General features: G+C 41.3%; 1 protein-coding gene across 1 annotated transcript in view; it reads left to right on the top strand.

The window, feature by feature from the left end:
• Positions 1-8668: 8668 nt before the first annotated feature.
• The window catches only part of MSH2 (mutS homolog 2), an 82675-nt gene continuing 74655 nt past the window's right edge, over positions 8669-16688 (top strand). The window contains exon 1 of the mRNA XM_058684181.1: positions 8669-8954. Coding sequence (XP_058540164.1) covers positions 8744-8954 — 211 coding nt within the window. The 5' untranslated portion in view covers positions 8669-8743. The remainder of the gene's footprint in view (positions 8955-16688) is intronic.

Raw genomic sequence — 16688 nt, 5'->3', positions numbered from 1 at the left:
GAAAAATGCTGTTACAGCCCATGTCAGAGAAATTACTGTCTATGCTCTCTTCTAGGATTTTTGTGGTTTCAGGTGTCACATTTAGGTCCTTAATCCATCTTGAGTTTATTTTGTGTATGGTGTAAGGTATTGGTCCAGTTTCATTCTTTTGCATCTCCAGTTTTCCCAACACCATTTGTTGAAGAGACTTTTTCCCATTGCATATTCTTGCCTCTTTATCAAAGAGTGACCATACAATCATGGGTTCATTTCTGGACTTTCTATTCTGTTCCAATGATCAATGTGTAGTTTGTGCAAATACCATACCGTTTTGATTACTATAGCTTTGTAGTATAACTTGAAATCTGGAATTGTGATACCTCCAGCTTTGCTTTTCTTTTTCAAGATTGCTTTGGCTATTCAGGGTCTTTTGTGGTTCTATACAAATTTCATGATTGTTTGTTCTAGTTCTGAAAAAAATGCTGTTGATATTTTGATAGGGATTGCATTAAATTTGTTAATTGCTTTGGGTAATAGTAGATTACTTGTATTTGTCTTCTTTCCAGATTTTTTCTTGTGGTTGATTTCTAGTTTCATTTTGTGGTTGATTTCTAGTGTTGTGGTTAGAAAAGATGCATGGTATGACTTCACTCTTGAATTTGTTCAGGTTTGTTTTGTGGCCTAAAATGTGATCCATTCTAGAGAATGTTCCATGTGCACTTGAAAAGAATGTGTACTCTGCTGTTTTAGGATGGGGTGTTCTGAATGTATCTTGAAATCCATGTGTCCAATGTGTCATTCAAAGCCACTGTTTCCTTGTTGATTTTCTGTTTGGATGAGCTGTCTATTGATGTAAGTGGGGTGTTAAAGCCCCCACTATTATTGTATTACTATCGATTACTTTATGTTCATTATTAACTGCTTTCTGTATTTGGGTGCTTTCAAGTTGGGTGTATAAATGTGTATAATTTTTGTATCTTTTTGTTGGATTGTTCTGTTTATGATTATATAGTGTTATTCTTTGTCTCTTATTACAGTCTTTGTTTTACAGTCTATTTTGTCTGATATAAATATTGCTACCCTGGTTTTCTTTTCACTTCTGGTTGCATAACAAATGCTTCTCCATCCCTTCACTTTCAATGTACATGTGCCTTTAGGTCTGAAATGAGTTTTATAGGCAGCATATAGATAGGTCTTATTATTATTTTTTTTTAATCTATTCTGTTGCCTTATGTCTTTTGATTGGAGAATTTAGTCCATTTACATTCAAAGTAATCATTGATTAAGTATGGATTTATTGCCATTTTGTTACTTGTTTTATGGTTGTTTTTGTAGTTCTTCTCTGTTCCTTTCTTCAGTTGCTCTCTTCTCATGATTAATTGGCTTTCTTTAGTGATATACTTGGATTCCTTTCTCTTTATTTTTTGCAGATCTATAACTGGGTTTTTGGTTTTTTAAATTTTTTTTAACACTTATTCATCTTTGAGAGACAGAGAGAGAGAGAGAGAGAGAGAGCATGAGTGGGGGAGAGGCAGAGAGAGAGGGAAACACATAATCTGAAGCAGGTTCCAGGCTCTGAGCTGTCAGCACAGAGCCGGACACAGGACTCAAACCTACAGACTGTGAGATTATGACTTGAGCTGAAGTCGGATGCCTAACCAACTGAGCCACCAAGGTACCCCTATAACTGGGTTTTTGATTGATTAAGTTTATATGTAACATCTTCTGCATAGAGCAGTCTATATTAAGTTGATGGTAGCTTAAGTTTGAACCCATTCTTTACTCCTCTTCTCCCCACCTTTTGGGTATATGGTGTCATATTTTATATCCTTTTATGTTGTGAGATGGATATACTTATTTTTACTGCTTTTGTGCTCCCTACTTTTCTTACTTTTACTTATGGTCTTTCCACTCAAAGAGTCCCCTTTAATATTTCTTGTAGAGCTAGTTGAGTGGTCCTGAATTTCTTTAATTTTTCTTCCTCTGGAAAACTCTTTATCTCTCCTTCTATGTGAATGATAGCACTGCTGAATACAGTATTCTTGCCTGCAGACATTTTTTTTTTTTTTGAGAGAGAGAGATAGAGAGAGACAGCATGAGTCAGGGAGGGGCAGAGAGAGAGAGAGAGAGAGAGAGAGAGAGAGAGAGAAAATCCCAAGCAAGCCCAAGAATCCTCTGTCAGCACAGAGCCCGATGTGGGGCTGGAACTCACAAACCATGACATAATGACCCAAGACAAAATCAAGAGTAGGACACTTAATCGGCTGAGCCAGACAGGCACCCCTTGGCTGCAGAATTTTTTTTCTTTCAACACTTTGAATATATCATGCCACTCTCGTCCTGCAAAGTTTCTGCTGAAAACTCAGCTGACAGCGTTATGGGTCATGTATGTAACTGTTTTCTTTTCTCTTGCTGCTTTTTAACGTTTATTTATTTTTGAGAGAGAGAGAGAGAATAAGTGGGGGAGGGCAGAGAGCGACTGGGACAGAGGATTCCAAGTGGGCTCTTTGTTGACAGCAGAGAGCCTAATGTGGGGCTCAAACCCACAAACTGTGAGATCATGACCTGAGCCAAAGTCAGACCAACCGACTGAACCACCCAGGTGCCCCTGCTCTTGCTGCTTTTAAAATTCTCTGTTTATCATTAATTTTTGCTACTTTAATTACTATGTGTCTTAGTTTTGACCTCCTTGTGTTGATTTTGTTCGGGGTTCTCTGTGCCTCCTGGTTCTGGATTTCTGTTTTCTTCCCCAGTTTTGAGAAGTTTTCAGCTATTATTTCTTCAAGTAAGTTTTCTGCCCCATTTTCTTTCTTTTCTTCTGGGATCTCTATAATGCAAATGTTATTACACTTGATGGTGTCACTGAGTTCCTTAAGTCTATTCTCATATTGCTTAATTTTTTTTTTCTCTCACCTACTTAACTTGATTACTTTTCATTACTCTGTCCTCCAGGTCTCATTCTTCTGCTTCTTCTAGTTTATTATTTATTCTATTAGTGTATTTTTTACTTCATTTATTGTGTTCTTCATCTCTGATTTGTTCTTTTTATCTCTTTGTTAAGGATGTCATTGAAGTCCCTCTTAAATCCAGTGAGTATCTTTATGATCATTACTTTAAATTTTCTATCAGGCATTATTACTTGTTTTCATTTCACTTAGGTCTCTTACTGTTACTTGGTACTGTTTTTACATTTGGGATATATGCCTCTGTGTCCTCATTTTGTCTAACTCTCTGTGTCTGTTTTTTATCAAACTTTTTAAAATATTTTATTTTTAAGTAATCTCTACACCAGATGTGGGGCTTGAACTCACAACTCCACAATCAAGAGTCACATGCTCTACTGACTGAGCCAGCCAGGCACCCCATCAAACTTCTAAAACAACAAGCACATCTTGCTTTCAGAATGAACTCTTCAATCCATAGAGCTTCTGTTCTCCACAGTAACTAACCAAAGAGCTTTCTCCAAAACCAGTGACTTCTTTGGGTCCTTTGTCCACTTTTAAATTGGTTTATTTATCTTTTTATTATTGAAATGTAAGATTTCTTTATATATCTGGATACAAGTCCCTTTGAATATATGATCTGCAAATGGTTTCTCAGAAGAACATTCAGAAAACATGAAAAGGTGCTTAATATCGGTAGTCATTAGGGGAATGAAAATCTAAATCACAACCACAGTAAGATACCATTTTTTTTTGAAGCAACAAAACGTTCTAAAGTTAGATTGTGGTGATGGTTATACAACTCCTGATAATATAATCATATGCTTTATTATTTTTTTTAAATAGGTTCCACACACAATGTGAGGCTTGAACTCATGATCCTGATATCAAGAGTCACATGCTCCAGGGGCACCTGGGTGGCTCAGTTGGTTGAGTGGCCAACTTCAGCTCAGGTCATGATCTCCAATTCATGGGTTTGAGCCCTGCAATAGCGAATTACATGGCTATACCATATTTTATATATACATTCATCAGTTGCTCCAAAGCAGTCACTACTTTTATTACCAAATAATATCAAGTTGCATGGCTATTCCATATTTATTCATTCATCAGACTGCTCTGAAGATGTCTCCCTCTCTCTGTGTCTCCCTCTCTCTCTCAATTGTTAAATTAACAATAATAATTTACTTTTAAGGTTAAAGCACCTTAACGTACACAATACTTTTCTATACTTGGTTGTTTTAAAATAGTAATTATTATTTCTTTAATGAGCCTCTTTGTTAGTACATATGCTTTTTTACCCAACACTTATTCTGACTGTAAAAAGAAAATAGTCATTATTGTGAATTTGGAAAATATATGAGAAAATTAAAAAAAACCTGTTGGGGTCATGATTTTTTGCACCCTATCAGTCATGTCATGTCTTCCAGTTATATTTGTATGAAAGTTCTCTTGCCAGTTATTTTTAGAAATGCATAGTTTCCTATGTAGGACTGGAAAACATGAAATTTCTGTAAAATGCCACTATTTGACATAACTTTAGAAATTTATCATAAATATTGTTGGGGAGAAGGAAATTACTTCCTTTATTCTCTGAAGTTCTTCTGGTCGGATTAATAATTGACACAGATTAACAGAAGAAAAAAACAAAATTACATGGGCACAGAGATTCAATAAAAAAACTGAGACCAAAGGAAATGACAAATGTATGCAGTGTTTATACATTTTAGACAAAGAAACATAAATCTGTGAGGAATTGACAGGACAAAGAAAACATGTTTGGGAGTTTCAATTAGTAAAGGAATTCTAACCAGAATTTGAGCTGGGGTAGTAAATTAGTAAAAACGACAAGATTTGTTTATATAGGCTTCTTCCGCCCTGAATTCCCACCTCTGGTGATACGGATGCTACTCTCAGTCTCCAGGTGATGTGGGGGGCACCTTTCACATGGGAGACTTATTTCCTGCATTCAGGGAGATAAAGGGTCAAGAGGCCCTTCTTGCATTGCTGCTTTTTCAGTAACTTCAATTTAAAGCAATCAACATTCCACTGTGGCATATCTTGGGGCAGACTGCACTGAGCTCCAACAACATTGAATCCATGCACATGACTTTAAAAAAAAAAGATGCTCTTGGGGCGCCTGGGTGGTTCAGTTGGTTAAGCGTCCAACTTTAACTTTGGCTCAGGTCATGATTTCAGGGTTCGTGAGTTTGAGCCCCACGTCGGGCTCCGTGCTGACAGCTCAGAGCCTGGAGCCTGCTTGAGATTCTGTGTCTCCTCTCCCTGCCCCTCCCATTTGCAGCCTCTCAAAAGTAAACAATAAACATTAAAAACAAGATTAAAAAAATAAATAAAAAGATGCTTTTAAGACAAACTCTTAGACAAATTCATCACAAGTGCATGTCAAAGTTTTATTTCAAGCTTGTGTTTAAACAGGTTAATTTAAAGAACCCACTTCTTGGGGCACCTGGCTGGCTCAGTGGGAAGAGCATGCAACTCTTGATCTTGGGGTTGTGAGTCTGAGCTCGATCCTCTTCTCAAAGACATTTTGTAGGGGAATGTCTGGATGGCTCAGTCGGTTAAACATTTAACTTTGGCTCAGGTCATGGTCTCTCAGTCAGTGGGTTCAAGCCCCACATCTGGCTCTCTTCTGTCAGCACAGGACCTGCTTCGGATCCTCTGTCCCCCTCTATCTCTGCCCCTCCCCTGGTGTATGCTCTCTCTCTCTCTCTCTCTCAAAAATAAATAAACGTTAAAAAAAAAGACACTTTGTAGGAAAAAAGCATGTTAGGATCATTGTTATTAGCCTGGATACAAAGCAAAGGATCATTAGGTATCTACTATGTTTTGTTAAAAGTCACTGTCCTCTGCCGAGGCTGATAGTCCTCCGGAGGAATTTTCTGGACTTTATGCCCATTATAGTCTCTCAGAAATGGTTTTAATGGGTGCCTGGGTGGCTCAGTCAGTTGAATGTCCAACTTCAGCTCAGGTCATGAGTTTACAGTTCATGAGTTAAAGCCCCACATAGGACTCTGTGCTGACAGTGCAGACCCTGCTTGGGATTCTCTCTGTCTCCCTCTCTCTCTCTACTCTACCTGAACTTTCTTTCTCTCAAAATAAATAAATACACTTAAAAAAGAAACAAAGAAATGGTAATAATGTCTCAAAAAGAATGGCTAAAGACATCAGACTATAAAACTCAGGTTTCAAACACATTATCTTTTTCAGAACTGCTGGTAGAACTCCCCCTGCCCAGGAGCAACCACCACGGTTATGGTCTTTAGAAGGCTCACGCTTTGGAGATCCATCTTGATTAGCATGGTGCTTCACCCCTAAACTGTACAAATATTCTGAAATGGGGCTTTAGCTCACAATCTAGAGTGGATTTTTTCCAATTTTATTTTTTAAAATTTATATCCAAATTAGTTAGCATGTAGTGCAACAGTGATTTCAGGAGTAGATTCCTTAGTGCCCCTTACCCATTTAGCCCATCCCCCATCCCACACCCCCTTCCAGTAACCCTCTGTTTGTTCTCCATATTTATGAGTCCCTTCTGTTTTATCCCCCTCCCTGTTTTTATATTATTTTTGTTTCCCTTCCCTTATGTTCATCTGTTTTTTCTCTTAAAGTCCTCATATGAGTGAAGTCATATGACATTTGTCTTTCTCTGACTAATTTCACTTAGCATAATACCCTCCAGTTCCATCCACGTAGTTGCAAATGGCAAGATTTCATTCTTTTTGATTGCCGAGTAATACCCCTTGTATCTATATACCACATCTTCTTTATCCATTCATCCATCGATGGACATTTGGGCTCTTTCCATACTTTGGCTATTGTTGACAGTGCATACCCAATAGGTGCCAGGCCTTATGGCACACAGACGGTTAAGCATACAGAATTTGGAACAAGACAGAACTGTATTACTTACTACCAGCTCTGTAATCTTGGGCCAGATACTTCACATCTCCAAGTTTCCATTGCTTCATTGTAAAATAAGAATAACAATAGTACCTAATACCTAGCGTTTCAAAGATTAAAAGAGTTAACACATGTAAAAATAAGGAAGACACCTGTCAGTGAATGGTGATGAACATTAGTCATTATCATTAGCTATAAAAACTCATTGGTGTCCTTTCCAGGTGTTTAGTAAAAGAAGTGAACAGGTATTATAAAACAATGCAGAAAATACTATAATATGAATAAGGTGGTAGGTACTCCAGAAGATAACGCAACTGACGACACCTGCAGAAACTGGGCAGGTTGGACTGAGGAGACACTTGGGATCGAAGACAAAATGATGACTGGGAGTTTGCTACACGGACAGGAAAGGGCCATTCTGGAGCAGAGAGACAAGTTTGTGTTGAAGCCATAACCCTTGAAAGGTAAAGGAAATTTAATTATTAAGTAAGCTCTGTGCCCAATGTGGGGCTTGAACTCAGGACCCTGAGGTCAAGAGTCTTGGGCTCTACGGACTGTGCCAGCCAGGCGCCCTGGAAGAGGAATTTACTGGCCCAGATAACAGACCTGGGGTGAGAGGCAAGAGCACTGCAGGCTGAGGGAGATGTTAAGTCTGTAGGAAAATTAGTCAGCAGAGGATCCAAACTTTTTCTGTTTTCCAAGATATTTGAATTTTAACTGTAGGCCACTGGTTTCAAAACTGATTGTCGGGAATACCCAAGGATGTTTTTAAAAAGATCCCAAAACCCCACCTTCATAAATTCCAAGCTTTTGTATGTGGGTGTGGCCCAGGTATATCTTTGAAAAGCCCCTGGAGTAATTCTGCAGTTGAATCAGGGTTGGAGCTGCTTCCTTGGGTAAAGAGTGAGCCAAACAGGAGAGTAGATACCTTTCCTAAGGCAGGTAACTGTGCAGGATGTGTTCTGACCTCCTTCAGATCTTTGCTCAACATTAAAAAAAAATTTACCCTATCTTTATTTTCCACCTATACAGTTATCTTCTAACAATTTTCTTACTATAAATTTACTTATCATCTGAATTCATTCATGAGAATACAAACTGAACAAAGGCAGTGGTTTTTCTCTTTCCATTTCTAGTGATCCTCAGATTCTAGAAGAGGCTGGCACATAGAAGGCCACATAAATGTTTTTAAATGAATCAGTCAAGGAGAAACGAGAAAGAATATGGCTAGTACAGAACAATAAGGAGGTTGTGGAAGAAACCTGTAATCTTGATGTTGGCAGTTTGCTTAAAAAGGAAAAGGGAGACAGGGAAAGAGGGGTGGTTTTATTTTTTAATTTCAGTATAACTCCAGTGTTATGTTAGTTACAAGTGTACAATATAATGATTCAACGATTCTAAGCATTACTCCCTGCTCAGAGAGAGGTGCAGTTAAAAAAAAATGTATTAGGACGGGAAGAAAGGCTAGTTTTTCCTTGTTTTCAAGTTTCTTTCTGATCTCACTCATACTTCCGGGTTCATAATAAACTCAAGAGAGCCAAAACGTCCCACCAGGCCGCCTTCCCTAGTTATCTATCCACCTGGATTCCTTTCGGATGCAGCAGAAAAAGTCACGGGCACCTGAAATCTTTTAACGATGGCTGTCTGCCAGGGTCGGCGCGCGACCTAGGCTCAAGCATGCGCAGTAGACAGTTACCAGCGTGCGCGGGAAGCTGGGCCGCGTCCGTTTGTGATTGGCTGCCGCGGCGGACTCCCACCCACCGAAATGCAGCGCTCGGTGCTGATTGGGTGACTCCGCAGAGGCCGGACGTCGCACGGGAGGGAGGGAAGGGAGGCGGGAAACAGCTTAGCGGGTGCGGGGTCGCGCAGTTTTTTCTGGCAGGCGGTGGAGAGTTTCTGAAATGGCGGTGCTGCCGAAGGAGACGCTGCAGCTGGAGAGCGCGGCCGAGATCGGCTTCGTGCGCTTCTTCCAGACCATGCCGGAGAAGCCGACCACCACGGTGCGCCTCTTCGACCGGGGCGACTTCTACACGGCGCACCACGAGGACGCGCTGCTGGCCGCCCGAGAAGTGTTCAAGACCCAGGGGGTGGTCAAGTACATAGGGCCGCCAGGTGAGGGCGGGGACGGCGCGGGCTCGGGGGGACCCCGCGGAGGGGGCTCCTTTCAGGCAATGGGCGGCGTGCGATTCTTGGGCGAAGAGGCACGGGGGCGGAGACGTCGGTGCCTCCCGGGGATGGCGCTTTCTGCGGCCGCTGCCTGGCCAAGTGGGGCGCCACCCGCCCCTGCCCTGCGTCCGTCCTGAGTCTGTCCCTCTGCAGGGGCCCTAGACCTGAACTAACAACGGACACGGGGAGAACGGACACGGAGAGGGCGTCCCGGCTGCCAGGCGTTGGGCGAGGCGTTTTAATACATTGTTCTTTCTTGATCCCCTGCAGTCGCGTGGGTGTCTGCCCGCCGCCCCGCCTTGGCCCTGTGGATCTTCTCGCAACTCCCGACCAGGAGTTAGATTTAAAATAGAAGGTGGTCTGGGAAACCGTTTTATGTCACCAGTGTGATTTTGCCCACACGCAGTGCAGGGATCTGGAATGGGTTACTGTTGATGGGCAGTAACTGTTGCCAAGTGGTCAGAACCTCGCTTCGAGCCAGATTGCCTGGATTCAAGTCGCGATCCTCCACTTAATAGCTGTGTGACCTTGGGCTAGTCACGTATGTCTGTGCCTCAGTTCGTCACTCCATGTCCTCTGTAATCCCAGCCCCATCTCTCCAGCATCATCTCTCCCTCTAAGGCTACATACAAACTTCTCACCCTATGTGAGCTGTATGTTCTAGATGTTGTGTGTTGATCTTTACTGCCTGGCTCCATTTTGATGATGGAAAGAGCATTCTGGCAGGAGTGAGGAGTCGTAGCTTCTAGTGCTACTTTTGTCACATGCAGATGGGATGTTATTGACAAAAAGGATGTTTCATTCCTTAGACAAAAATTTGTTGAGTGCTGCTGTATCACGCAGTGTTATGGACACTGGGAAAGACAGTATCCCTGCCTTCACAGAGATCTTTCTGGTGGAGAGCAGGCAGAAATAACAATTCACTGAGAAAAATTGTGGAGGTGTGCTCCGTAGCAAGTTGAAGTGACAAAGAGGCAGAAATGCCAAAGATTGGAGACCTCAGAAGCACTGCACGAGAAGCTGAATTTCACTTGAGTCTTGAAGGACCGGGTGTTTGCAGCGGAGAGGATCTGAAAAGAGGCAGATTGCTGTTGCTAGAGCAGAAAACCCTGAGGAGGGTGGCTCAGGTGGATGGGATCAGATGATGAAAGGCTCTTTATGTTGTACTGAGTTGTTGGAATTTTATGCTGTAGGTCCCTGAGAAGTTGGATGGCTTAAGTAAAAGGTGAAGTGATATGTTGGATCATTTGGCTGTAGGGTGGGGGTTGTTAGAAGGGGCAAGAGTAGAGGTGTTGGGATCAATGAAGACCAGCCAGAGATCATTATGGATGGCTTCATAGTTAACGATGGTCTAAGTTGCTTTCCAGTTTTAAAGTTTTTCCAGGCTAGTGCACTTAACTCTCTTATTTTTGTATTATGCAGTGTAGAATAATTTAAGCATTTAAAATGATGTAAAAAGTTCTAAACATACTTGTATGTTTGTGTACATTGAATCACTGATTTTTCTATGCACCTGTTAATGATTCTAATAGTTTTTCTATTTTAAGTTTTTTTTTTTTAACGTTTATTTATTTTTGAGACAGACAGAGCATGAATGGGGGAGGGTCAGAGAGAGGGAGACACAGAATCTGAAACAGGCTCCGGGCTCTGAGCTGTCAGCACAGGGGCCCGATGTGTGGCTCGAACTCACTGCCCGCGAGATCGTGACCTGAGCCGAAGTCGGCGCTCAACCGACCGAGCCACCCAGGCGCCCCTAGTTTTTCTATTTTAGATTATGAAAGGAATAATGGATATTAAGCATTATACCCATTTATTGGGAAGGGAGTTTAGTATAAATATCCAGGAATCTTTTATACTGGAGTGTAGGCTTTTAAAAAACAAAAATTTTCCTTTTATTGCTCTTGAAGGTTGAAATGTGTTTACTGGGCACATTTCTAAAAATAGAGTAACCTAGACTGTCACCTCCTCTTAGTCATGCTGAGAATGGCATTAAGGGTGAATTTAACTTGGGGCCCCTGGGTGGCTCAGTTTGGTTAAGTGTCTGACTCTTGGTTTCTGCTCAGGTCATGATCCCATGCCATGGGTTTTTGGGATTGAGCCCCGCATCTGGTTCTGCACTGACAGCATGGAGCCTGCTTGGGATTCTCTCCCTCCTTCTCTCTGACCTCTCCTGATTGTGTGCATGTGCATGGTCTCTCTCTAAATAAATAAACAAACTTTAAAAACAGGTGAATTTAACTTCTCAGAGATTATTAGCAAGTAAATGGGTTATTCCTAAGGATCTAGTTCTTATGTTAGACATTTATGCCAAATACACATTTTAGGTAAAAGATTGTCCTAATATATGTTTGTATAGGATAATAGTTACAAAAAGATCAATCATTTGTTACTAGAAATCGGCTGAAATAACTGGAAGAGGGAGGGACTCAAAAGCAAAAATGTACTGTAGATCTTCAAAGCTGATGTCTTGCAGTTTTCACTATGCAGGATGCAGTGTAACTGAAGATCTTTTTAAATAATGTTTTATTTATTATTAAAAAATTTTTTTTTGAAGTTTATTTATTTTGACAGACCCAGAGAGCCAGTGGGGGAGAGGCAGAGAGAATCCCAAGCAGGCTCCATACTGTCAGCCCAGAGCCCAAAATGGGGCTCGGACTCATGAACTGTGAGATCATGACCTGAGCCTAAACCAAGAGTCAGATGCTTAACTGACTGAGCCACCCAGATGCCCCTTAATGTTTTTTTTTTTTTTTTTTTTTAAGTTTATTTATTTATTTTGAGAGAGAGAGAGAGAGAGAGCATGCATGTAAGCAAGGGAGGGGCAGAGAGATGAGAGAGAATCCCAAGCAGGCTCTGCACTGCCAGCACAGAGCCTGATGTGGGGCTTGAACTCATTAACTGTGAGATCATGACCTGAGCCAAAATCAAGAGTCAGATGCTTAACTGACTGAGCCACGTAGGCCTCGCAATAATGTGTCATCGTTGGTGTAAGGTTGCCAATACTTGTTTCTTGGGAGGAATTTTCCTTCAGTTTAATACTATGCATAATGTTAAAGGGTTAAAAAAACCTTTTTCTTTGTTTCTCTGTTCCACCTGGAAACCCGATCAAGTTAAGGTTAGTTATGTTTCTAGGCATCATTGCTTATTGCAGAAATGTAAGGCATGATGAGGACCACGTGTACTTGCACTCTACAAATCTTGGACTCTGTGACCTTTTCCCATATTATTGAGCAGTTGAACTTGTTTCTGACTAGAGAAAATAGAAATCATTAGACGAGAAGTCCCCCAATTTCCTGCCCTCAAACCTATACTTTAGGTAAAACAGATTTGTTGAGATATTATTAATGTACAATGATTTACACACTTAAAGTAAACAGTTCAGTTTGTTTTTATTTTTACAAATCCGTGGTTTTTGTAATAAACCATTACACATGGCACATTTTATTTATTTATATTTACTTTCTAAAGTAATGTATGTACCCAACATGGGACTCGAACTCAAGACCCTGAGATCAAGAGTCGTCTGCTCTACTGACTGAGCCAGCCAGGTGCTTCCATGGTAAATTTTAAAACATTTTTTGGGGGTACCTGGGTGGCTCGGTCGGTTAAGCGTCCGACTTCGGCTCAGGTCATGATCTCACGGTCCATGAGTTCGAGCCCTGCGTCGGGCTCTGTGCTGACAGCTCAGAGCCTGGAGCCTGTTTCAGATTCTGTGTCTCCCTCTCTCTCTGCCCCTCCCCTGTTCATGCTCTGTCTCTCTCTGTCTCAAAAATAAAAACGTTAAAAAATAAATAAATAAATAAAATAAATTAAAAAAAAAAAAAACATTTTTTGTCAGCCCCCAAAATAAACCTGTACCTATTAGCAGTCACTCCCCACCCCTTCCACCCTCTCCTGTTCTCCCAAACCTAGGCAACCACTAACCTGCATTCTCTCTAGATTTGCTTATTCTGCACATTTCATGAAAATGGAACCATAAAATATGTAGTCTTTCATGACTGGCTTCTTTCCCTTAGAAATATTTTCAAGATTCATCACTGCTATTAGTACTTCACTTCTTTTTATTGCCAAATAATAATCCATTCTATGGATATACTGTATCTTGTTTTTATCCATTTGCTAGTTCACAGACATTTGGGTTATTTCCTGAACCTATACTTTTGTTTAAATTTTATTCACTTTTGAGAGAGAGAGCACATGAGTGAGTGAGGTGCAGAGAGAGGGAGACCGAGAATCCTACTGACAGTGCAGAGCCCAATGTCGGGCTCAGACCCACAAACCACAAGATCATGACCTGAACCTAAATCAAGAGTTGGATGCTTAAGCTACTGAGCCACCCAGGCATCCCTTGAACCTATACTTTTTAATGTCATCTGTACCTTCTTTCCTTCCCTGTTGTGTCAGTGAGGAGGTGGCCTTTTGCTATGGTCTGGATCCCATCCCCACTTCTCAGATGTGGCTTTCTGTTGATCCTTTCTTTCTTCTGTCTGGTTCATTCTATTAGCATTTAGACTTAGTTGCATCTTCTTAGCTACTTTTCATTTTCAACATCTAGTGATAACATTATTGTAATAAAGCCCTGTGAGATGGGTTAGTACCTAGCTCCAATTTGTAGATTAGGAATCTGAATCACTGAAAAAGAAAGTTACTTAGCCTTTTGCCTCTTTTGTTGTCAGATCTCAGCTTAGAAAGTGTCTCCTTTTGGAAGTCTTTCTTGATTCCCACGTTAAGATGGTCTGGTTAGCTGTGCCTCTTAGGTGTTCCCTGACCTGAGACTTTCTCTGTACCCTAGACACAGCATGTATTCTACCCTATTGCCCATCTATCCCAGTAGACTGAAAGCTCCTAGAGGGCAGGAACTGTGTTTTAACCAGTGTCTGCCTCTGAACCCCAGCACCTGGCACAGTGCCCACGTGTAAGAGACACATGGTAATTGTCAGCTGAATGAGGTTGGGGGCTCCAAATTATTCCTGAAGAGAAGAATCTTGTATGAACATGAGGCTGTTCCTTCTGCTGTATCCCAGGTGGAGGCTGGGTAGTTTTCTGTCCCTTATTTCATACCAGGAGGTCAGTTTTACCTCCCAACTGATTAGTTGTGTTTATTTTATTTTTTTACAATGTTTATTTATTTTGAGAGAGAGAGAGAGAAAGCAAAAGCGTGAGCAGGGGAGGGGCAGAGAGAGAGAGAGAGACACAGAATCCGAAGCGGGCATCAGGCTCTGAGCTGTCAGCACAGAGCCTGACGCGGGATTTGAACTCACGAACCAGGAGATCATGACCTGAGCTGAAGTCAGGTGTTTAACCGAGTGAGCCACCCAGGTACCCCAAGTAGCTGTATTTTAGATGACTGTCAGTAAATAAGACTTAAAATGCACTGCCACCCAGTATGTCACAAAAACTCCTTTGAGAGAAATAGTAATTTTGGAGGATAACCTTGGCGGTTGGGCAGCCCTTCTGTACCTTAGCAGTGGAGGTAGGGGAGGCCATGGGGGGAGGGGAATTACCTCATTTGTCTCTTCACCCCACCCATTCTTAAGAAATTACCACTGTTGTGAACCTGTGTTCTGTTGAATTTGTCTGTTGAAAGAGGTTGAAAGACTTGACCGGATTCCTTCTACCCAGAGCCAAGTAGATAACATTGATGTGCAAAGTAGTTGAATGTAATAGGGAGTGGTGGGGCTTGTGGATCTGAGAGTACTTGTTCATCCGGTGATAACATTCAATTTCAGATGCTTTAAAAACCCTGTACTGGCCAGACAGTTCTGCTGACACATCGTACTGGGTTGATTTAAGAGCTGTTTCAGAATTTTGCCAGACTGATGATTTTTTTTTCCCCTCTCTTAGAATTGTTTTTGCTGAGTTAGACTTTACATTTTGCCTTCTAAAATGTAAAGGAAGATTTGAAAAGCAGTATTTTTTAAATTCATTGTATTTATTGGAAGTTGCTGATAATCTTCACAGTGGTGTTTATAAGTGTCTTTGGGAGAAATTCCTCTGTGATTTTTGTGTCAGTGCTTTCCTTGAGCAAAAATTTTTTTCTTATTTTAATGATGTTTCATCATGAATAATATTACTTATGTGGAATTCAACTGGATGGGTTGGTAGGGTGACCAATCATTCTAGTTTTCTTGGGATTGAGAGGGCTCCTGGAACATGGGACTTTTAGTATTAAAAATGAGGGGGGGGGCACCTGGGTGGCTCAGTCAGTTGAGGGTCTGGCTCTTGATTTTGGCTTAGGTCATTGTCTTTTGGTTGGTGGGATTGAGCCCCATGGTTGGGCTCTGTTGATGGCATGAAGCCTGCTTGGGATTCTCTCTCTCTCTCTCTCTCTCTCTCTCTGTCTCTCTCTTTCTCTCTCTCTGCCCTCCCCCCATTCTGCCCTCCCCCCACTCATTCTCTCTCTCTCAAAATAAACAAACTTAAAAAAAAAAAGAGAGGGGCGCCTGGGTGGCTCAGTCGGTTAAGTGTCCTTCAGCTTGTGTCATGATCTCGCAGTCCGTGAGTTCAAGCCCTGCGGTCGGCTCTGTGCTGACAGCCTGGAGCCTGCTTCGGATTCTGTGTCTCCCTCTCTCTCTGCCCCTCCCCCACCTGCATTCTGTCTCTCTCTGTCTCTCAAAAACGAATAAATGTTAAAAAAAAAAAAAATTAAAAAAACAAAACACCAGAGAGTTTTGGGCAAAGTGGAATGAGTGCTAGGCAAAACCAGGAAATAATTTAAATGGGACCTACCATTCCACTCAGGTTCTCATCGTGAGTGAGTGTTAGTTGGGAGATGTGAGTCTGTTGCAGGCTGGAGGCCTTCGTTTTGGAGGATGCCTCTGAGAAGTGTGAGTACAGGCTTTGTTGAATGGGAGTATAGAGTAAACATAATTTTCATGCAACTTGCTTTCTAAATGCAAGCTAGAGAAACAGCAATCTATTCAAGTCTAAGAAAAATGTGACTGAGTTGAAGACTGGTGGCCTAAATAGTGTTTTGCTCTAAGTTTGAACTGATTGCCTGTATTTTAAACATTGGGACATTTCATGAAAAAAAATCATATTTTGAGCTGCTTTTGAAAAGTCTGCCCAGTTGAAAACTCTGGGTGTGAATATCCCCGCAGCAAAGCAGTGGGTTTGGAGCTGAGTGGCTGCTCTCTGATGTGTTCCAGATTCCTCCTTTACTCTCCTGCGCTTTCCTTGTTTTGTCACTGTTCCCACCACTCTATATGATCTCTTTTGAAGCCACTTGTCATGTCAGCTCTGTTGTTCTCTTCCTTTGGCTTCCTTTGCTCATTTGATACCTGGCCTGGTCCCTGTAAATACTTGTTTGTCAGTCCCGGATGAGATCACGAGGAATGTTCTAGGGAAGAACCTTAGGCAAGATTTGAGCCCTTTTTCAGGGTGGCAGACAGTGGGGATTCTTATACTAATAACTTGTAACTAATACTAGTACTTATAACTAATGAAGAAATGTTGGGAATGTTACCTGTGTTTAGGTGTACAAAACAGTTGAATTATGTCATTTAATCTTCATGCTTATTTGTATTTGATATTTATACTTGACATGATCTATTATTTAAAAGAAATTTTAAAAAATGTTTATTTATTTTTGATAGAGACAGAGTGTGAGCTGGGGAGGGACAGAGAGAGAGGGAGACATAGAATCCGAAACAGGCTCCAGACTCTAGCACAGAGCCCAAC

This window comes from Neofelis nebulosa, chromosome 9 (genome assembly GCF_028018385.1).
Source record: "Neofelis nebulosa isolate mNeoNeb1 chromosome 9, mNeoNeb1.pri, whole genome shotgun sequence".
NCBI classification, from domain to species: domain Eukaryota; kingdom Metazoa; phylum Chordata; class Mammalia; order Carnivora; family Felidae; genus Neofelis; species Neofelis nebulosa.
Note: the sequence above shows the minus strand (reverse complement) of the source record. Positions and strands in the feature narration are given on the sequence as shown.